The sequence below is a fragment of the Cetorhinus maximus genome, chromosome 2 (assembly GCF_964194155.1).
Source record: "Cetorhinus maximus chromosome 2, sCetMax3.hap1.1, whole genome shotgun sequence".
In the NCBI taxonomy this organism is placed as follows: domain Eukaryota; kingdom Metazoa; phylum Chordata; class Chondrichthyes; order Lamniformes; family Cetorhinidae; genus Cetorhinus; species Cetorhinus maximus.
In genome coordinates this window covers 216318768-216342482 of record NC_135880.1, presented here as the reverse complement: position 1 = coordinate 216342482, position 23715 = coordinate 216318768, and the positions used below count along the sequence as shown (strand labels likewise).

Sequence of the window (23715 nt, the reverse complement as noted above, 5' to 3'; positions counted from 1 at the left end):
ATTCTATGGTCTAACAAGTGTGAAAAACCTCCAGCTTCTATGCATCAAGTTGGTGTCCACAGGAACTGAAGCTAAGAAAACTCATTACGAATATCACTGTTCAGGATATTGTATGTTTTGCCTGGGCCTGTTGAAATGTATTTGTTTTTACTGTTGCCTTAACAGGGGTGTAACTGGAAGTCATATTAATTAGGGGATTTAGGAGTTATTGCAGTAGTAATTTGTAGACCTATGTATGTGCTTCAAATCTTAATAAATGTTTAATTTAGTTATGTAAAAAAAACATCAGATTTATTACCACTGAATTCAAGACACACATTTCGAAATACTACAAATTGCAAAACAGTTGTGGCAGCTGTTTCAAGCTTCCCTCTGGAATTTGAGCAGCTCGGCATTTACCATCCGTTGCACCATAACAGCACCAAAGTAAAATGGGTAAAAATCATCCTCCTAGGCTCAACCATCGTCAGCTGCTTCATCAATGACCTTCCTTCCTTCATAAGGGCAGAAGTGGGGATGTTCGCTGATGATTGCACAATGTTCAGCACCATTCGCGACTCCTCAGATACTGAAGTAGTCCATGCCCAAATGCAGCAAGGCCTGGACAATATCCAGGCTTGGGCAGACAAGTGGCAAGTAACAAGTAACATTTGCGCCACACAAGTGTCAGGCAATGACCATCTCCAACAGGAGTGAATCCAACCATCGCCCCCCTTGTTCAATGGCATTACCATCACCGAATCCCCCACTATCAACATCCTGGGGGTTACCATTGACCAGAAACTGAACTGGACACAGCCATATAAATACTGTGGCTACAAGAGCAGGTCAGTGGCTAGGAATCATGAGACAAGTAACTCGTCTCCTGACTCCCCAAAGCCTGTCCACCATCTACAAGGCACAAGACAGGAGTGTGATGGAATACTCCCCACTTGCCTGGATGAGTGCAGCTCCTGAAAAGGCTGGACACTGTCCAGGACAAAGCAGTCTGCTTGATTGGCACCACATCAACAAACATTCACTCCCTCCACCACTGACGCACAGTAACAGCAGTGTGTAACATCTTCAAGATGCACTTTGGGAATTCACCAAGGCTCCTTCAATAGCACCTTCGAAACCCACGACCACTACCACCTAGAAGGACAAGGGCAGCAGATAGATGGGAACATCACCACCTGGAAGTTCCCCTCCAAATCACTCACCATCCTGACTTGGAAATATATCGCCGTTCCTTCACTGTCGCTGGGTCAAAATCCTGGAACTCCCTTCCTAACTGAACTGTGGATGTACCTACACCACATGGACTGCAGCCGTTCAAGAAGGCAGCTCACCACCAACTTCTCAAGGGCAACTAGGGATGGGCAATAAATGTTGGCCCAGCCAGTGAAGCCCACATCCCGTGAATGAAATTTAAAAAAAAACCTCCTTGGTACAGGGTGAGTATGAAGAGGAGTTGGAACTCACCTAGGACTCTAGATTGTTATCTTATGGCCCTTAGTAAAAAAGCATATTTATGTGGGTGTCTGATAAAGACAGAATTGGGATCAGTTGTGATAACTTCCCCACAATTAAGTAGATTGCCCAATTTTACTGTTTAGTATCCATTAGAGTAGTCATTACAGTGAGGTGGGGATAGGGAGTTGGAGATGGGGATATGAAGATGGGTGTTGGGGGTGCGGGGATTGCTGCCAGTATCCGTTGAATGAAGCCTCAACGCGAAATCACAAAAGCAAAGCGGAAAATTGAAAGAATGTTAATAGTGCAGCTGAACCTCCTGCAGAAGCAATGGGTATGAACCAGAGGTTGATATGAAGTTCAAAGTGAAACCCCAACTCCAACGCAATAACAATCTCAATGTACCTGATGACACACTCGCTATGCAAATGATTCAATTGTGGGTTCAGGCGATTTGATCTAAAGGAGTCTGTGCTCTATATTCCCACTAGCGACAATGCGAAGACTGCTGGAACTGATTTCACTTCAAAGAAAATCTTAATTAGCAATTAATTTACTTATGGGCTTCGCAATTGCCATTACATTACATAATAAATGAACAGATTAAAAAGAAATGTTGCAGCACATTTTATGACTTTATTTTAAAAAAATACTATGGTTGAGTAACTAACTTAAAAGAAAGGCATCTGAAGCCCAAGCATTTATTTTGAATTAACAGCATATGGTTAGAACTAGTCCAGTACTAAAATCCTGTAATCAAGCACAGTACATTTAAGACTTCCAAATTTTTTTTTAACAAAACTAACAACGACCAACAAAACACCAGTCAGCCTGTCTTAAAATCACACCTCACAAAATCACTCAGCTGAGAATGAAGGCCATTCAGCTCATCATATCTGTGCTAGACCTATGAAAGAGTTATCCAATTAGACCCACACCTCTGCTCTTTGTCCATAGCCCTGCAATTTTTTTTCCTGTTCAAGTACATATCCAGTTCCCTTCTGAAAGCTACTGCTTTCATCACTCTTTCAGACAGCAGATTCCGGATCACTGCAACTCATTCGGGAGTTTAGAACCAAATAAAACCAGGATGTCATCTAAAGCAGGAGAAACATCACCCTGTGCTTGAGATACAGTAGAGAACGTTTATGTATTATACAAGCGGCCAATAAATAAACAATGCAATGGAAGAGATCACCAAAACACATTAAAGCCAGACTTAGCATGAGTTTCCTCTTGTGGGTGAGTCCAGGGCTAGGAGGCACTGTTTTAAAATTAGGGGTCGCCCTTCTAGGACAGAGATGAGGGGAATTTCTTTTCTTTCAGCAGGTGGTGTAACTTTGGAACTCTCTGCCTCAGGGGGCGGTGGAAGCGGGGTCACTGAGTATTTTTAAGGAAGAGGTAGATTGGTTCCCTTGCCCAACAAGAATCTATGGTTAAAAGCAAAAAACTGCAGATGCTGGAAATCCAAAACAAAAACAAAAATACCTGGAAAAACTCAGCAGGCCTGGCAGCATCTGCGGAGAGGAACACAGTTAACGTTTCGAGTCCGAATGACCCTTCAATAGAACTAAGTCAAAATAGAACAGAGATGAAATATAAGCTGGTTTAAGGGGGGGGTGAGTGGGACAAGTAGAGTCAGTGATTGGTGGAGATAACCAAAAGATGTCACAGACAAAAGGACAAAGAGGTGTTGAAGGTGGTGATATTATCTAAGGAATGTGCTAATTAAGGGTAGAAAGCAGGACAAGCAAGGTATAGATAGCCCTAGTGGGGGTGGGGTGGGGTGGGGGGAAGGAATCGAAAAAGGCTAAAATCTATATAGATTTTTCTTTTCCCACCTATTTCCATTATTTTTAAATGTATTTCCATCCATTGTTTTATCTCTACCTTTTAGCCTTTTTCGATTCCTTCCCCCCACCCCACCCCACCCCCACTAGGGCTATCTGTACCTTGCTCGTCCTGCTTTCTACCCTTAATTAGCACATTCCTTAGATAATATCACCACCTTCAACACCTCTTTGTCCTTTTGTCTGTGACATCTTTTGATTATCTCCACCTATCACTGACTCTACTTGTCCCACCCACCAGCCCCCCCACCTTAAACCAGCTTATATTTCACCTCTCTTCTATTTTGACTTAGTTCTGTTGAAGGGTCATTCGGACTCGAAACGTTAACTGTGTTCCTCTCCGCAGATGCTGCCAGGCCTGCTAAGTTTTTCCAGGTATTTTTGTTTTTGTTAAGAATCTAACGTTATCAGGGAGAGATGGGAATGTGGAACTCAAAACACAAACAGGCCAGCCATGATCTTATTGAATGGCGGAGCAGGCTCGAGGGGCCTACCTCTGCTCCTATTTCATAGATTCGTATAATTGTGATCCCTTTACAGCTTTATTTAAGACTCACCTTTTCAGATCTAAGTGTGAACAGCTCAGCACTCAGCTTGTCCACTCCCTCACAACTGAGGTTAGCGTAAACAGCTACACAGACAAAATAAGCAAGAGAACTCTTTCTCGTCACAAGTGCACCACAAGTGCAACCTGCGAGTCTTCAATTCAAATCATTTTCACATCTGGTTTGATCTATGAAAGCTGAGAATTAAAATGCGGTTCATACTTCACAACTCTAGGACTGTCATTTCCTTCCGTTGTCCATTCCCTAAGCCAATCTGTTGAGCTGAGTGATAACTTCTTGCATGTCTCAGAGTCACGGTTGTCAATACTAGTTGGACATTTTCCTGGACGTATCACATCCTGCCTCCAATGCCTCCCCCCACACACCCCACCCCCACACCCGAGTTTAATAACCATTCCCTTCCCCATCAATCTCCAATATGTTTATAACTAGTAAACAGAAGTATTCAAGGAAAATGAATATGAGTTTTCTCACAAATTGCTTGCATCAGTGCCCTGGAGATCAATCTTTAATTCCTGCTTCCTCCAGGACAATCCTATGAAGTTGGCAACCATGTTCAGAGTTCCGTACTTGAAGAACAGTAGAGTTGCTTTGAGCAGTAAGAATATCAATTTAATATCCTGCCTGAACTGGGGGGAGAAAACACCAGGACTGCAACGATTTATATAGATCAAGGACATAACAAATACACTTTGAAAGTTGCGTGCGGCACTGCTTTGAGTTATGGCCCAGACTGCAGAGCAGCATGAAGGTTGGAAGTATCGTGCCAGAGAAAACTATTAGAATAAATGGCTAGGTGACACCGAGTTTGGGTTGTAAAAGCCTTTAAATTGTAGGGGGAAGAGGAGATTTGGGGAGGCAAAGAGCTCTATATTTTAAAAAGATATAAATAGGTTTGTCAACATTTGAAAAGAGAATAAGCAGGCTGACTCGTTGACTACAATTGCCAACACTCCAGGACTGTCCTGGAGTCTCCAGGAATGAAGGATTAATCTGCTGGGGACTGCTGTGAGCACCCCTGAAAATAAATCATGAGGGCACCACAGAAACTATGCTCTTAATTTATTTTCTTTGGAAGATTTCCATTAGTTGCAAAAAATATTGGAGATGGGGATTGAAAAAAAAAGGCTGTATGACCAAGTGGGGCGGTTGTGGGCAGGTCATGTGACAAGACATCCAGGAGTAACCAGGGTTGGCGAGCTTACCTTTGACATTCGTGAAAATTCGTAGCTAGATGTGCCCTTTGAACTTATCAAAACAAAATGGTGTGGAAAGAATAACAGCTGAAGATTGGCAGCCAAATATGTTAAATACAGTCCCAAAGGGTTGCTTATGGTCCAAAGGGTTATGGACTGGGTGCAGGTCAATGGGACTAGCGGAATAATATTTCGGCACAGACTAGAAGGGCCGAATGGCCTGTTTTCTGTGCTGTAGTGTTCTATGGTTCTATGAGAGGCAACCAACTAAAACAAACAAAATAGGGATCAAGAGTCTCACTGGGAAGTGCTTTCCCTATGTGCCTCCAACTTTTAGATGCTGGTGGCAGGCATCTAGGTTGGATCACTAAGTTTGGTTCTAGCACCAAGTAGCTTGAGCCCCACCCCACACCCCACCCACCCCACCCTGCCCAAGTAGGCCAGAGAAACCGTTGTGACTTCAGAGCAATGGAACATGCATGAAACTCACACACCTGCTGTTGTTAAATTTTGCTGCTGATTTTGGAGCTTGACAGGGTAGATGCCAAGTAGTTTTTTTCTCCTCACGAGGGAATCTAGAACTAGTTTCAAAATAAGGCGGGGAGGAGGGAGGGGAGGGAAGGGGTCTCCCATTTAAGATGGAGATGTGGAGCATCCTCTTCTCTCAGAAGGTCTTAAGTGTTTGGAAGTCTCTTCCCCAATGGAGCACTGGAGGTTGGGTCATTGAATATATTCGAGGCTGAGTTGGACAGGTTTTTGATTGACAGGGGAATCGGGGGTTATGGGGACAGGCAAGAAAGTCGAAGTAAGGTCATCATCCGATCAGCCCTGACCTTACTGAACGGCAGAGCAGGTTCAAGGGGCCAAGTGGCTTATCCCGCTCCTATTTCTTATGTCCTTATATAGCACCTTTTATGACCTTAGGACATTCCAACGCACTTTAAAGCTAATGCAGTAGTGTGGTCACCATTGCAATGTAGGAGGAAGGGCACGTTCAACATTATTCCCTCATTCAATGGAACCAGATTCACCGGATTAGTTTGATAATGTATCCTGATTGCAAAAATACGAGAGAGTGCAATCAGTCTTGAATTCACCACAGTTAAGCTGAAATGAGGTGAAAGAAATTGAGTGTATCTCACTGATGTCCTATAGATTTTCTTATCTGTAGAATTGCATTTTTTTAATAGTCGATGACGGAAATGTCCTAAATAACCATCAAACAATTCCATGACGCGCATCCACACTATGAGCTGGTGAGCGGCTGCAAGAGATAAATAACATCATCAAATCATGCAGTAAGGCTGGTCTCGTGGCTCTGCTGCATCAAACACCTCCTGTCAGATCAGACAGCTGTGCTGGGGTTGGGAAGAGACACAGATGGCTTTGGCTGACTTAGCTGTCATCAGGAACTGGAATAAGATGCTGCTCTCAGCTATCGTGAAACCTGATGGCTCTGAGCTCCACTGAGGCTGTCGTGCTTGCTTTCCCTCTGAATACTACGATGGCCTTTTCAGAGAAGGCTTAGATCAGCTCATCTGACCTATGTAGATTGAAACTTATTGCACTGAGGACAGGGAAACTCAAACATTCAAAATCACAAAAGCAGAAAGCACTAGAAATTCGATAAGTCTACATGGAGCTCTTTTCTGATGAAATGTTTGACCTGAAGCATTAACCTTTCTTTCTCTTACTTGTGTTTTTTTTTTAAACACAAACATTTTGTTCTTTTTTTTAAAAAAACCTATTCTCAGCATTTGGACCATGTCGGCAAGATCACCTTCTCTGTCCTTTTGAGATGCCCTGCAGGTATGGTTGTGGGGCTTCCAGTGATTGCTTGTATTGATTGGTAAACTAGTTCAGAAGGTATTAGGAGTCAGTCACTAGCCACCAGATAGGAGCGACAGGTTCCTTTTCCTGAATTGTGAACCAAACAGAAGATTTCACAAGGTAAAAGCAAAATACCGCGGATGCTGGAAATCTGAAAGGAAAACAGAAAATGCCGGAAAAACTCAGTACGTCTGACAGCATCTGTGGAGAGAAACTCCACAGATGCTGTCAGACCTGCTGAGTTTTTTTCCAGCATTTTCTGTTTCTCTCTCTAGGAGATTTCACAACACTGGTTCCCGGTACCACTCCCGATTTGCTGACTTCAACTTCACGCGTTGCTATGATCGGATTTGAACTCTCAGTCTCTGAGTTGCACGTCTGCCGCAACATCGCCCATTAACTATCGCAAGCTAATGAATTGCAAATCAGCCTTTTCCTGCCAATTGATACAATTTAGGTTTAACAGTCGTCATCTTTCCTTGTTAAGGCCAAACGTTTCAACTGCATGTTGTGCATCAACTAAGTGGCTGGAAGATGACTTGCTTGCTGCTCTCTACCAACAATTACAATGACAACTTGTAACAAAATGATCCAGAACTCTTCACCCGTTCCATTATCAAACAAACTACATCATGGAGTCACATAGGGTGAGTTAGGGCAAGCGACCAAAAGCTTGGCCAAAGAGGTAGGTTTTAAGGAGCGTTTTAAAGGACACGAGAGGTTTAGGGAGAGAATTCCAGAGCTTAGGACTTAGGCAGCTGGATCTAATCAATTCCTCTGTGCTTCTCCTATCTGCTCCAGTGATCAGGATCCTTTTTGTGCCATTTTTCGATTGTATAACTAAAATTGGGAATTCTTGTGGCAACACTGGCTGCCACGTGTAACTGTTAACTCAAACCACAGGAAATACTTCAGGAAAAAAATATATTCTTTTTGTAAGGCTTATTCAAAATTGATGGAGGAAGAGCTGAGTGTTTACTCAATGTAGAAAATGGTCCTTTTCAGATCAGCAGTTTTTTTTTAAATGGCAATTTTTCTGAGAAGCAGGAAATGGAAAATTCACACTGTTATCTTTAATGAGGAAAACTTACAAAGCAAAAATATTGCAAACATTTGCAGGAATGTAGAAGTGTCATTTAGATCACTGTGCAGTGGTGTAGAGTGATGAAGCGCTAATGCACTTGATGTGCATTTGTAGCCACAATCCCCCATTAGTTCCTTATCGCATAAGGAGATGCTATAATAGGTTAGTCAAAGAGGTCAGTTTTAAGGAGCAACTTAAAGGAAGAGGGAAAGGTAGAGAGGGTTTCTCAGAGCTTAGGCCCTAGGCAGCTGTTAGCATGTCTGTCATTGATGCAGGGTTAAGAATGTGGGATGCACAAAAGGCCAGAATTGGAGCAGCATAGAGATCTTGGAGGGGGGTGGGGCAGGAGGTCATTGCAGAGTTAGGGAGGGGCAAGACAACTGAGGGCTTGAAAACAAGCATAAGGATTTTTAAAACTGTTGCATCGCCAAATTGGGAACCCATGTAGGTCAATGAGTACAGGAATGATGGGTGAATAGGGCTTAATGTGAATTAGGATACAGGGGGCAGAACCTGGAGACTTGTTGCGAGTGTTGAGGTTCATGGTATTGGAGGAGTCTGCAACTAGATGGTGAGAGATCATACAAGACGCATTGCAACAATTCCCCAAGGCTCCTTCGACAGGACCTTCCAAATTCACAACCTCTAATGCCTAGAGGGACATTGGGCAGCAGGCACATGGGAACAGCAGCACTTGCAAGTTCCTCTCCAAGTCATGAATCATCCCAACTTGGAAATATATCTCTGTTCCTTTACTGTCGCTGGAACTTCCTCCCTAACTGCAGTATGGGTGTACCTACATCACATGGACTGTAACAGTTCAAGCAGGAAGATCACTGCCACCTTTTCAAGGGCAATTAGGAATGGGCAATAAATGTTGGCTTAGCCAGCGACACTTACATCCCACGAAGGAATAAAAAACACCCAGGGACATCAGGGAAAAAAGGCAGCCAGAAATAGACCAAAAAGAGGGGACTGTAATCTCTCACATACAAAAATATGACGTATGGAAATTACCGTTTTAATTTGCGCATGGCAAAATTTTTCAATTCATCCTATTGCATTTAGCAGAGTAGTCAACAGATACACAGCTAATTGTAAAAAAATGCTAAAAATAAATCAGAAAAATGACAAAGACCCAGCAGCAGAGACAACATGTTGACAAACCGATGAGATGCCTTGGTGTTTTAATGAAGCTCCTGCCTCAGGTAGCCCAGACTGCTAGCTGGAGTATTTCACGAAGGTCGAATAAACACTCCTTTCTTTCCCCCCCCACCCCCCAAGGATACTCTTCCCACTGACTGAAACCTGTTGTGCAGTGGTCGCTGGTCGACTTTCTGGTTGCTGAGTGGGTACAACAGGGACAAAGGGAATTAACTGGGAAAACTGCAAGCAGAATAAATGTGCTGGCTTACACTTCACGATCATTTAATGATCAAGCTTGAAGTTTAACATCAACAGGAATGCTTCCATCTGTGCTGGGGATGCCAGCATTACCGCCTACACCCCAACTCTATATGTCCATTTGCATTGACTAGCATTGAGTTGCGGAAGGACTTGACCATCTTTCCAATCTTGTTTGCCATTCATGACGATGACACCAAAAGAAATGGAATGGTTGTCAATGGAAAAAGCAAAGAGGAGGCATTGGGGAACAGGCGGATCAGATGACAGAACAGTCAGAAAGTTGTGGGTTCAAGACCCCACTCCAGCAACTTGAGCACAAATCCTAGGTTGCTACTCCAGGGCAGTACAGAGGGAGTGCGGCACTGTCTTTCGGACAAGATGTTAAGCTAAGCACCCGTCTGCCCTCTAGTGTTGGCAACTGTGATTAAATGTATTCCTGGAGGTTTCATTACATGACTTGCCCCCACACTCCAGCCATTAATCGACCGATACATCCATCCTTGTGATGTACTGCCTTCCTACACCAATCATAAACCAAAAGGACTCATTACACAACTGGATGATGTTTGACTGTCAGCCAAACAGCGTTTTTTTTTAAAACCCATTTTCAATGTTTTTATATAGGGTAAAGAGAAATGTTCAAAGAAAATGACCAAAAAAACCCCAATATTTTTTAATGCTCCAATGATTTTTCTCCAGGGATGCACACAGGAGGTGCCTTGAAGATTGATCTTCAATTCCTGGAGACTCCAGGCCAATCCTGGAAGGTTAGCAGCCCTCAGGTGGATGTAAAAGATACCACTGCACTTTCTGGGAGGAATTCACCTCGCTGTTGTGGCAGACATCACTGATAAACAGGTTAAATACTCATTTATCACATTCCTTGCTGTATTCAAAATGGCTGCTGCTGCATTTCCTACACCAGTTACTAGACTTCAAAAAAATGCTTAATTGCCTGTAGAGTGCGTTGGAATGTCCCAAGATCATGACAGGCGCTTTATAAATGTAAGACTTACTTTCTTTCCATCCAAAACTGGACTGAGGCTGGAGGATAGAAGCATGTAGCAGCATCAGGTCAGGGAAAAAAAGGGAATATATAGGTCTAGGTCAACAGGAGTGTACAATTTCATTTAATCCCATCCCCTGCAGAGGTCAGCATGTGCACGCCTGTAGTATAATTTTGGTCACCTTTAGTCTGGACTGAATTTTAATTTGCCATTAAAACATGAGAGTATTGAATTAAGCAGGTATGCCCCTTCAGTTTCCTGAAACTAGGCACCCAGCAACATAACAGGATTATAGTTCACCGAAGAAATGCTTAACTTTGCACCACATCAGCATGATTTCTCTTATTCCGTCACTCAAATATGCATTGCTCATCAATGGATTGTGACTGTGGCTGCAGCCCCTGCAGGAGTTGTTACACAGGCTCCAGCAAACGCGGGGTTCGAGGTCTCAGGGACTGCAAACCACACCAAGGATCTACTCATCTGGAATCTCAGGCTGCTGGTGCTTCCTTCATGAGGTCAGGATTGCATTAATTGTTCAAAAGCATCTGCAGCTTTCTCCAGGGTACCAAGTGCACATTCAGCTGAGGCTCTTCATCCTTACGGCAGCAGAGCTCATAATATAGACAAGGGCCCACCTCTGTAGCCAGCTCCTCTTTCATCTCTAGCCCTGTCAAATATTGGTGGGGTGAGGGAGGCTGTAGATTTGTGCCTCACCCCACCCCCTCCTCCCACTGTTCTCCTGCGAGACAAAGCTAGCAAGTTTTAGAACAGGTATCAATCGCCAATGTCCAACACGACACAATTGAGATCAAAAGTTCACCATGTGAGGTATAACGGATAAGGCACTTTGCAGAGCAGTAATGCTGCATTAATGCACTTTGGGAGTTAAGACATTGTTAAGACCATTGTTAAGGCGAGTTCCTTCTTAGGGCAAAAGGAGGATTGGTTTTGGTGTACCACTCTGTTGCCAGTGAAAGTGTAGCAAAATATTAGTTGACTGTCAGAATACACAGTGAAAACATTTTTACATATATAGAGAGCAGATTTACTGGACAGTAAATTAGGTGTAATCACCTGAAAACCAATCAGGCTTGTCAACAATGAAGCAAGTCAAAGCAATATTAAGATGAATCTAAGTATGTTAACAGTTTGTGGCAACAACAGTCAGAACCCCCTCCTGTCAGGTTTTTCAACAGCACCTTCCAAACCTGTGATCTCTGCCACCTAGAAGGACAAGGGCAGCAGATGTATGGGAACGCCAGCACCTGCAAGTTCCCCTCCAAGCCACAAACCATCCTGACTTGGAACTATAACACCATCCCTCCACTGTTGCTAGGTCAAACTCCCTCCCTAATAGCACTGTGGGTGTACCTACACCACATGGACTGCAACAGTTCAAGAAGGCAGCTCACCGCCACCTTCTCAAGGCTAATTAAGGATGGGCAATGAATGCTGGCCTAGCCAGCAATGCCCAAAGTCCCATAAATGAATAAACAAAAGGTAACAAAACAACATATTTGCAGTAGATCAAAAAACTTGGAAACCAGACTTAGAAACCAGAATGTACATTCATTGCTTAGTTTCAGGACAAGCGATCTGTTATTGCTCAGAAACTGCACTTTCACTGCCTTTGCGGCTTAGTGTTCAAAATCTGTGATACTTGGACAACAGATTGCACAACATGTACAAATGTAGAAAACCATGCCAATTCTCACATGATGTTAAATCAAATTGCCTGCCCTACTTATTGCATTCTCAACTGTGCCATGAAAAACAACTGCATCGAAACGGAAAATCACTATTTGTTGTGTCAAAGTTCCATTGGCAAGAGGCTCCTTTTCATAACTGTTTAGTTGTTTAAAAGAATATCAGCTCACCTTGCGACATCTAAGAATGGCTTGTATGCTATGATCATCCATTCTTCTTTGTTTGCAGAATATCTTGGCTCACGCGGAGTCTCTGTCTCTCTATCGAGGTCAACCAAGAAGTGGCACTGTTTGATATCAACCTGAGAAGATCAAGTTAAAACATGCTGTAGTAATCCTCAAAATATGGCAACATTAATGATCGAATTCAATTCTCCCGTGATCCCAGCACTGAGCCACGTTTGAAGGGAAGTTTAGAAAATCAGCGCTAACAGTGTTTTATAGCCATCTCTGACCTTTAAAATGCAAATGAAGGCTCAGTGTGTGGAAAAGATGAACTTGCTTGTAATGTTGACACAATAAATTTGTTACTTTGAGCCCATTTTAATGCACCCAGTTCAAAGATATAATTGATTACAAATATCTAGTTACACCACAAGCTGTATTCAGCGAGTAATATAACTCTGAATTAGAAGGTTGTAGAACCAAGTTCCACCCCAGGACTTTAGTATGTAGTCTAGGCCAACTGTTCTGACAGTGCTAATGGAGTGCTGCATTGACCAACGTGCCACATTTTGAATGGATAATAAACCAATGGTCCGTTTGATTGTTTTGTGGCTAGGTGACAAGTTTTGTCTGATGATGCTTCTGTGAAGCGTCTTGGGACATTTTACTACTTTAAAGGTGCCATAAAAATGCAAAGTGTTGTTCATGAGGTCTTATCCAGATAGTTGTTACGTATGCACTAGTGTAGATCATGAAGCCAGATTAAAACTGAGAATTTTCACTTGATTATGCTCAGAGGTCAGCAGGAAATTTCACAGTTTTATCCCCATTTCGTGGATAAATTGGAGAAGCCGGGACTGTTCTCCTTGGAGAAGAGTAGATTAAGAGGAGACTTGATAAAGACTTGTTCAAAATCATGAGGGGTCGGGACAGAGTAGGTGAGGAGGAACCGTTCCCGTTGGCAGAAGGGTTGAGAAACAGAGGACACAGATTGAAGATGACTGGCAAAAGAAGCAACAGTGACAGGAGGAAAGACTTTTTTAATGCAGCGAGTGGTTAGGATCTGGAATGCACTACCTGGGAATGTGGCGGGGGCATATTTAATCGTGGCTTTCAAAAGAGAATTGGATAATTACCCGAAGAGAAAATATTTTCAGGGCTATGGTGAAAAGGTGGGGCAGTGGAGTTATTCTTGCAGAAAATCAGCATGGACATGACAGGCCGAATGGCCTTTTTCTGTGCTGTAACCATTGTGATTCTATATATCCAGAATTTATGCCACATTTTCATCATACGTTGGTCATCCGAAAAATATGATGTTCAATTTTGGCCATGCCGCATAAAAAAAAATCTTGTGCAAAGACCTAATCAAGTACCAGATATAACAAGACCTTTAACTTTGCACAAAGCTACAAAATTATTATGTACGTAAAATTGTATTTAACAATAACTGATAATGATACAAGCCATCAGCTGCAACAATGTCTGCTTCCCTTTCTCTTCCCCTCCCTATGAACCTTCTGGGTGTTTCCTTATCTACTTACAGCGCCTTCGGGGTTTTTCCTTATGTACTTACCTCCCCCCACCACCCCCACGGGTGGGATGACTCATGACTCCAGTTTCTGATAGACCAGTCCCTCAAGGTAAATTACATTGGCGTCGAATAGGTTACATTTAAAAAGTAGCAACATAACTGATTCCTGGCATAAGATATCTGAAGTGCCAAAAAAAAAATGATATATTTTGCTCTAGGCAAAACATTTTCACCTGGAGAGTGGTGGAGACCTGGAATTCACCCCCTGAAAGAGCCAGAAACCCCCTCATAACATTTATAAAGTACGTGGACATGCATTTGAAGTGTCGCAACCTACAAAGCTCAGACTAAGAGCTAGAAAGTGGGATTAGGCTAACTCAGACACGATGGGCCAAATGGCCTCCTTCCAAGTTGTAAATTTCTATGATTTCTGCTCCAGAAAGAACGTCCAAATGGCCTCTTTTCTTCATCGGCTTTTCTTTTAAACGGACACTTACTTGCATGTCCACCACACACTGAGCTGCAAGGAGTTATAAAGCATTGAAGGCGGTAGAAGGGGAACGAGGAAATTGGAGGAAAAGGGGAGAGATAAAAATTCTGGATTTTCTTCCCGTGCTCCATTTATGTGGCAAGACGCTTACTTGCACAGGGTGACTGAGGCTCAAATTGGGGTGTATCAGTTCTGCCTGTACATAAGCTAGATACTTCAGCACAAAAGAAAACCTGTATGGAAACAATCTTAAAATCTTCAGTCTGTGCATTTTTGACATCAGTTTGTAGGAGAGTAAATGACAACACAGAGCACACAAAATGGCAGGCAACTGTTGGTGTTATCAACAGCAAGCATATCGGAGCACGCTCGACTTCTGAAAGAAAAGCATCGCTGATCGCTAACAAGATGTTGTATTAAATTTATCGACCAGTTGAACATGTATTGTTTTCTGAGACTTACTCAAAGTGGTTAGTTCGACAGGTTCCACTTTCAGAGATCAATATATGTGTAAAGCATTAAGAAGATTCGGAGTGTCAGATTCTTATCAATTAAGCATCGTCAGTACTGATCCTCAGTGTCTGTACTTCTAACAATTGTAGGCTTCAGTTAAGTGAACGACGAAGTCATTTTTCAGGTCATATTTGCACAGGACATATCTATGTATCATTTTCCCTACATACCCTCAGCATGAAGGGAACCAGAGTTATTTTCTTAATACAGTTGGTTTCCCGACAATGGATTCAAGGGATGATATCCATATGCCCAGTGGACAAAACCCTTGAACCCCCTTCCTAACAGCACCGTAGGTGCATCTACACCATCTGGACTGCAGCGGTTTGAGAGGGTGGCTCAACATCACCTTCTCAAGGGCAATTAGGGATGGGCAGTAAATGCCAGTCTTGCCAATGATGCTTACATCCCATGAAAAATGAAAAAAAACTGAAAGCACGTGTCTACTGTAACAGGAAGAGCTTGCAGACTATTAATATGCAGATGGTTCACAGTCAGGATAATATCACATATGTCTCTCCATGCCAATTGTCTTGCCAGTATCCAAGGTATCCCCCACAGCTGCCATAATTGGTGAATCTCCCGCACCCACACAGCACCCAGCCTGCAGCCAGACAATTCAGTGTCAACTCGCCCAACACTACAGCCAAGTCGCTCCGAGAGCTTGCTGTGCGCTAATTGGCTGCCGAGTTCCCTACATGACAACAGTGACTACACTTCAAAAGCACTTTGTTGGTTGCAAAGTGCTTTGGGACACTCTGTGGTTGTGAAAGGCACCAAATACGTTCGATCTCGGCGAGATTTCTTTTCTTGCAGGTGATTAATATTGGAACGTGCATGCAAACAAAGCTCGGAGAGGGACATCGTTGTTGCGGAAGCAAATAAAATGCAAAAGGTCTTACTTCTAAATAAACCTGTTTAAAACCTTTGCCTATTGACAAGATAGCGTCAGCCAGAAAACTCCTGACGTGGCATCGCTTTTATTGTGCGTTTTATTGAATTAGAATATCCTGGAAGCACCAGCTCAAGATGTTTCAAAAAAGGTTAGACAAAGAGAAGGTTTCCCTGAAGCTATGTTCTCTTAGGATTATCTTAAATGGTTCTAGAAACCACAAATCCTTTGCATTATTTCCACGTGGTTACAATTCCACTGGCAAGTCTCCAAAAAAAGCTGCAAAGTTCAACAAATGAATTGGCCCCGGCACAATCTTTGGAGCCAGCCTTGTCTTTACTTCAGTCAGTATCGTTCATCATGCTTGCGCTGATCTTTTTGACACCTTCTCCTTTCTTTGCTGGTCAAGCAATCTGTGAAAGCAGCCCGATGATTAACTGTGCAAATAACCAGTCTCACATTGAACGGGGAGGTGACCGATAATCGGCACAGCTCCCATCACCACAGGGAAGGAGTGGGCCAAACATAGAGCCACAGACTAACTGGCTCCAAAGTGGCTGCATTGCTTAATTCGGGCATAAAGCCGATTTCTGTTTGGTTCCAGCCTACTTCTGTTTTTTCCACCACAGAATAATTTAGAGATCAAGTTTGGCAGGCACTCAAAAAGCTTTTGCATCCCTATAACTAGACCGGCTGACTGTCTGCGTAGACATGGCTGTTAAAGAGTTGACAACCCATAATACAGGACTGCTGAGAAAAGAAGAAATAGCTGGAAAGACATAGGTAGCTCAAACGGAAAGATGCCAGACAGACCAGACTGCCAAACCTGTTTTTAGTTGTCAGGTGCTAACTGACCTGTCGCGCATTTCCAGCAATCTCTGGCTCTATTTTAGATTTCAAGTAATAGCTTTATGATTAATGCCACACTATCAATTGCCTGCCTTGTGGTTAAAATAAACTGTTCCTGTTTACCAAATAGCCTACTCCTGCTCCTATTTATGTTCCAGAAAGGGACCCATTTCTTTTTAGAAATATTCATATTCAAATTTAAGTGGCTCCTGAATGGCACAGACAACAGTCATTGTGTTCCCAAAAGGTTTTTAACTATACAAAGCTCTTTGCAATGTTTGATGATGTATTAAACAGAATATTTTCTTTCTAATATTAAGCTAGTGTTCTAGAACAACAAATGATCTGTCTTTATACCATATCTCCATCATAGTAAAACATCTCAAGACGCGTCACAGAAGTATCATCAAACAAAATTTAACAGTGACCCATAAAGAGAGCAAGCAATTAAGAAGGCAGATGGTATGTTGGCCTTCATTACAACAGCGTTTTGAGTATAGGAGGAAAGATGTCTTACTGCAATTATGTAGAGCCTTGGTGAGGCCACACCTGCTGTGTTGTGTACAGTTTTGGTCTCCTTACCTAAGGAAAGATATGCTTGCCATGGAGGGAGTGCGACGAAGCTTCCCCAAACTAATTTCTGGGATGGAGGGATTGTCCTGTGAGGGAAGATTAAATAGGCTGGGCCTTTATTCTCTGGAGTTTAGAAGAATGAGAGGTGATCTCATTCAAGCATACAAAATTCTTACAGGACTTGACAGGGTAGATTTAACAAGAATGCTTCCCCTGTTTGGGGGTGTCTAGAACCAGGGGACACAATCTCAGAATAAGGGGCAGGCCATTTAGGACTGAGTTGAAGAGGAATTTCTTCATTCAGAGGAAGGTGAATCTTTGGAATTCTCTGCCCCAGAGGGCTGCGGGGGCTCAGCCATTATGTTCAAGACCGAGATCGATAGTGCAGAAAAATGGTGTTGAAGTAGATGATCAGCCATGATCTCATTGAATGGTGGAGTGGGCTCAAAGGGCTGAATGGCCTACTCCTGCTCCTATTCCTTAAGTTCTTATAATAGGACAGGTGCCTCAAGCTTGGTCAAATATGTAGGTTGTAAGGAGTGTTGTAAAGGAGCAGAAGAAGGAAGAGAGCAGAAAGTTTAATACAAGGAAATCCAGAGCTTAGAGCTTAGGCAGCTAATGGTGGATCATTTGGAGAACGTGCAAGACACAACATTGGTGTTAGGCCATGGAACACACAACACAATAAGGAAGTGTTTATATTTATCATCCTTTCCAAATGTCCATAAAGAAGCTGCCTTGAGGGGAAGTTATCTATTGCAATGATGGAGCTGTATTTAATCTTGTCTACATCTTTAGGCCACAAAGTTGTTACTGCTTTATGAATAATTTGAGCCACAGATGCAAGCAAGGCACTTCCCAGATTCCTTTTTCTGTCCTTAATCCAATATTTCCACAACCGTTTATAATCAACAACCACTTAATAGGCACAGATTCAAAAACAGAAGTAATCCTTCCCTGGAGTATTCTTTAGCAAAATATAATGCAGCATTGTCAAACTTTCATACTGATGTTGTATTTTGACAAGGTACAATGGGCATTGCAGTTACTGTAAGTTTTTATTGAGACAATCATTGTCTAAATTGCAACCACATCATTTGCTGCAATGAAATAACTAGCAAATGGCTCCCAATCTGGTGATCTACTCTGTGGAAGAAATTTCATGGTAAGGATAATTTTCCAGTCAGAACATAGACACCAAGCTTGATTCAATGAGTAATCCACACACCTGCAACAAAAGTATTACAAAGTTCAGTGAGGAGAGAAAAGCCTTAAAGTAAAATTCTAATTATATACTTCTAGTAATCGGAGTAAGTTTACAGCAACAAGTTGAAACTGTGCATTGTTAAACTGACCTGGAAACTGCAATCCTTAAGTGTATCAGGAATTCGACTTCGATTCCAAATAGTAATCCTGATCCACATTCAAATTTGGACTTCCACTAGAGGGTGAAATTGGAGGTTGAATTTGAAAGTGCTTTAGTGAAGCGCACATTCTGCTTGTCAATATTGAAATGTAGACAGGCAGCATGGGATTCTGGCACTATCTTCATTGTGCTGCAATTAAAAGTGTGTGTTTATGTTTGGTGGGGATGGGAGTTCTGGCAGATGTAGTGCTTTTTTGGGATTTACACCATTTCAAATAACACTTATAATGCTGTACCAAGGGGATTTTAACCTTCTTATTTTTTATATTGCAAGTGCCATAATGAAGAAAAACTATATGCCTCCTGGTAGCCTACTCCCAGAACATCATGGGCAGCATTCCATGGAGAGAAGTGCGGATACTCCAAGCAGGGGTAAGAGAAAAAAAAAACTGCAACACTGTTTTTATGTATGTGGCAATTTAAAACTTTAATTACCATGTACATTCTTGCTGCATTTGTGAGTATAAAGGTCTAGGAGCAACTTGAGAAACCTAGTCACTGCTTCCTGGTCTGTTGTTAGGCACATTTGTGATTGTGGAAGAACTCATGCAAGCAACAGCATTCCAACGAGGATTACAGGAATTGGTCCACTGATACTAACATTAGTTTAAAATACAAAGAAGCTGGTGGTACACAAGAAAAACACACAACTCAAACTAACAAGGCACCAAATATACCAACCACTGAGACATGGTTGAGGGAGGGGCAGGATTGGCAGCTCAACATTCCGGGATATAGAATACATATAGACATAGGCGAGACAGGGGAGGGGGTAAAAGAGAAGGAGGTGTTGCATTATTAGTTAAGGAGTCAGTTACTGCAGTAAGGAGAGTTGATATCTTGGAGGGGGCATCGAATGAAGCTTTGTGGGTAGAGCTTAGGAATAAAAAAGGGACAGCCACATTGTTAGGTGTTTATTATAGACCCTCCAGACAGTCAGCGGGAAATTGAGGAGCAAATATGTGCACAATTTGTGGAGGTGTGTAAAAACAATAACAAAAGGGCAATTATATTAGGTGATTTCAACTTTCCCAACATTAATTGGGATAGACATAGTGTTAAGGGCTTGGATAGAGTGGATTTCTTGAAATGTGTACAGGAGTACTTTTTAGGTCAACATGTAGAGGGTCCAACAAGGGACGGTGCAGTGCTGGACCTAATTCTGGGGAATGAAGCCGGAAGAGGTGGTGGTGGGCGAGCACTTTAGTGATAGCGACCACAACATGCTACAGTTTAAGTTTGTTATGGACAAAGAAATCGACAAGTTGCAAAAAAATGTTTTGGATTGGGGGAAGAGTGAATTTTAGTAAAATACGGCAGGATCTGGTCAAGGTAAACTGGGAACAGCTACTTGTGGGGAAATCTACAGAGGAGCAGTGGAGGGTGTTCAAAAAGGAAATGGGGAGGGTACAGGCTCAACATGTTCCCTCTAGGGTGATAGGAAGGAGTAACAAGCCCAGAGAACCATGGATGACCAGAGATATTCAGGTTACGATGAGAAGGAAAAGAGAGGCTTTTAGCAGGTACAAGGGAAGCAAATCAGCAGAGGCATTAGTGGAGTACAGAAAGTGCAGGGTGGAGCTTAAGAAAGCAATTAGTAGAGCAAAGAGGGGATATGAGAAAGCTCTGGCTGGGAAAAGTAGGGAAAATCCCAAGATATTCTAAAGTATATCAATGGGAAGAGGATAACCAGGGAAAGAGTAGGGCCCATAAGGGACCAAGGGGGCAATCTATGGGTGGAGCCAGAGGACATCGCTAGAGTGTTGAATGAATACTTCACATTCGTCTTCACCCAAGAGAATGAGGATGAAGGTATCAAACTCGGGGAGAGAGACTGTGAGGTTCTTGAGCAAATTGATATAGGGAGTGATAAGGTATTGGAGGTGTTGGCAGGCTTAAAAGTGGACAAATCTCCAGGTCCGGATGATTTGCGTCCCAGACTGCTGAGGGAGGCAAGGGAGGAGATCACAGGGGCTCTGAACCAAATTTTTAATTCCTCTCTTGCCACAGGGAGGTGCCAGAGGACCGGAGAACAGCTAATGTGGTTCCGCTATTTAAGAAGGGTTGTAAAGATAAGCCAGGGAACTACAGACCAGTGAGTCTCATGTCAGTGGTAGGGAAACTGTTGGAGAAAGTTCTGAAAGAGAGTATCTATCTCCACTTGGAGAGGCAAGGTTTGATCAAGGATAGTCAGCATGGCTTTGTCAGAGGGAGGTCATGCCTAACAAATTTGATTGAATTTTTTGAGGAGGTGACCAGGTGTGTAGATGAGGGTAGTGCAGTTGATGTAGTTTATATGGATTTCAGCAAAGCCTTTGACAAGGTCCCACATGGGAGACTTATAAAGAAGGCAAATGCACATGGGATACAGGGTAATTTGATAAGATGGATTCAAAATTGGCTTAGTTGTAGGAGACATAGGGTGATAACAGAAGGATGCTTTAGTGACTGGAAGCCAGTGTCCAGTGGCGTACCACAGGGATCTGTGCTCGGTCCCCTATTATTCGCCATTTATATAAATGACATAGATGACTATGTGGGGGGTAGGATTAGTAAGTTTGTGCGGATGACACAAAGATTAGCTGGGTGGTTAACAGTGAGGTTGAGTGTCTTGGACTACAGGAAGATATAGACGGGATGGTCAAATGGGCAGATAAGTGGCAGATGGAATTTAAACCTGAAAAGTATGAGGTGATACACTTTGGAAGGAGTAATTTGACAAGAAAGTATTCAATGAATGGCATGACACTAAGAAGTTCTGAGGAACAAAGGGACCTTGGCGTGTGTGTCCATAGATCTCTGAAGGCAGAGGGGCATGTTAGTGGGGTGGTGAAAAAGGCACATGGGACACTTGCCTTTATCAATCGAGGCATAGATTACAAAAGTAGGGAGGTCATGTTGGAGTTGTATAGAATCTTGGTGAGGCCACAGCTGGAGTACTGTGTGCAATTCTGGTCGCCACATGATAGGAAGGATGTGATTGCACTGGAGGGGGTGCAGAGGAGATTCACCAGGATGTTGCCTGGGATGAAACATTTAAGTTATGAAGAGAGGTTGGATAGACTTGGGTTGTTTTTGTTGGAGCAGAGAAGACTGAGGAGAGACCTGATCGAGGTGTACAAGATTATGAAGGGCATGGACAGGGTGGATAGGGAGCAGCTGTTCCCCTTAGTTGAAGGGTCAGTCACAAGGGGACATAAGTTCAAGGTGAGGGGCAGGAGGTTTAGGGGGGATGTGAGGAAAAACTTTTTTACCCAGAGGGTGGTGACGGTCTGGAATGCGCTGCCTGGGAGGGTGGTGGAGGCGGGTTGCCTCACATCCTTTAAAAAGTACCTGGATGAACACTTGGCACGTCATAAGATTCAAGGCTATGGGCCAAGTGCTGGTAAATGGGATTAGGTAGGTAGGTCAGGTGTTTTTCACGTGTCGGTGCAGACTTGATGGGCCGAAGGGCCTCTTCTGCACTGAGATTCTGTGAACAAGTAAAACTCAAGGCTGTCGTATTGTAAATATATTAAGAGTTGAAAAAAAACAAAGACTTGCAGAAGTAAACTAAGCTAATTATAACAAGGTTATGGATGAGGGATTAGCTGGTACAGGGAACAGAGAACACTTGGTATCTGGGGTCAAGATCTCCGCTACGAGGACACGTAGGGTGACTTCAGCCAAAGCATAACATTGGCACAAACTAACAATGGCATGGAGCAGTCACTGGCATAGAAAAAGCAAAAGAAAAGTGACTTAATCTCCAGTATCATTTGACCCAGCAAAATGAAAAATAGGCGCGAGGGAAGAAAAAGTGCAACAAACAGTAAGGGCACACTAGTAAATAAGGACATGACAAACTCAATTGGTTCTTAGCCAGATCCTGAGATCGACTAAGGGAAACATTCCGTTGCTGACGATGTTTCCATGTAGGCTGATAGATGCTTGTAATTCCCAAGTTCCCCAATGTCAGGAAAAATAACATGAACTCATTTCCTTGCTTTCTCTTTTTTTTTTAAGATAATGTTTTGCATCTATAACAATATTCAATGTTGGAAAGATACAATGGGCTCAAAACTTTCACACATAGTGAATAACTTAACAATTCACCTAAGTCCCATGGAGATTAACAAGTAGGTGAAACCAAGTTTAAGTGGGTAATTCAATCAGAGTATTAATTTTTCTAAACTTATTGAGTTACAAAGAAGGACGTCACCAGAAGTATCCGATTGAATTACTTCCACATACCTCACTGCCAACTGATCTCTTATCTTACAAGTATTGGAGCTCTGACTGTTTCTCTTTTATGTTCATTTGCTGACATTTGGAACAAGATAAACAATGGCCATAGCTGAAGCTAGCCAAGCTCCACAAGAAAGGTGAAGAGCCCTGGAAACTAGAATAGAACACAAACAAAAATATTCCATCACATCCTTACAGTAAGAGGGCAAACGGTACAAAATAGTTCTCATTACCCGAAGGTCATTATTGGTGTTTGATGCAGATGGAGTTGATGAGCTGTCAGTATCAACGTCAAAGTGAATGGAAAGACATCGCTAAAGGAAATAAAATCATTGCTGCAAAAGGCCATTTCACTGAAACGCTTAAAAACCTTTTCTTCCCTTTGTATATTAGGTATTATGTCCTGGTTTGCTTTGTGCTGTGAAGCGGTCACAGGCATTGGGCTAGATTTTCGCCGCAGGTTTCTGACCCCCCTCCGTCAGCTCAAAATGCCTGTCAGAAGCCTGCACCGTGTGGGGAAGTCACCCACTGTGCTTTTCACCAGAGCGGCTAATTAATGGCCAGAGGATGGGCTCACTGTTCAGGGCCGTGGGTGGGCTCTTGAAAACTTGGGTAGGGGGCACGATGCCTTCCAGTTTCAAAGCAGCAGCAGACTGCAATGGAAGGCAAGTGAGGGAGAAGGCGCTAATGCAGGTGCCTTCTCCCCCAACCTTAAACACAAACCATAAAAATAGCTTTTGCAGCCAGGCCACTGTGGGGTTACAGAGGGGCAGGCACTCTACAGGCCGGCCAGCAGCTGCTACTGCATCCCGGTAGTCAGGGAGTGCCTCTAGGCCTGCCTGGAGCGCTAGGCTGACCGGCCTACCGCCAGGAGGCTGCCTCCAAACTGGCCCCCAACACCTGTGTGAACCTGGAGGCCGAATGGAAAATACGAGGGCCTTT

The 23715-nt window shown here is 43.0% G+C and overlaps 1 protein-coding gene across 6 annotated transcripts in view; it reads right to left on the bottom strand.

Moving 5' to 3' along the window:
• The window catches only part of alg9 (ALG9 alpha-1,2-mannosyltransferase), a 242515-nt gene that overhangs the window by 104316 nt on the left and 114484 nt on the right, over positions 1-23715 (bottom strand). For 5 of the 6 annotated variants that reach the window (XM_078532449.1, XM_078532440.1, XM_078532483.1 and 2 more), the window contains one exon: positions 12276-12406. In XM_078532449.1, coding sequence (XP_078388575.1) covers positions 12276-12406 — 131 coding nt within the window. Of the gene's footprint in view, positions 1-12275; positions 12407-18475; positions 18562-23715 lie in introns of all 6 variants that reach the window. The other variant, XM_078532466.1, reaches the window with a different exon arrangement.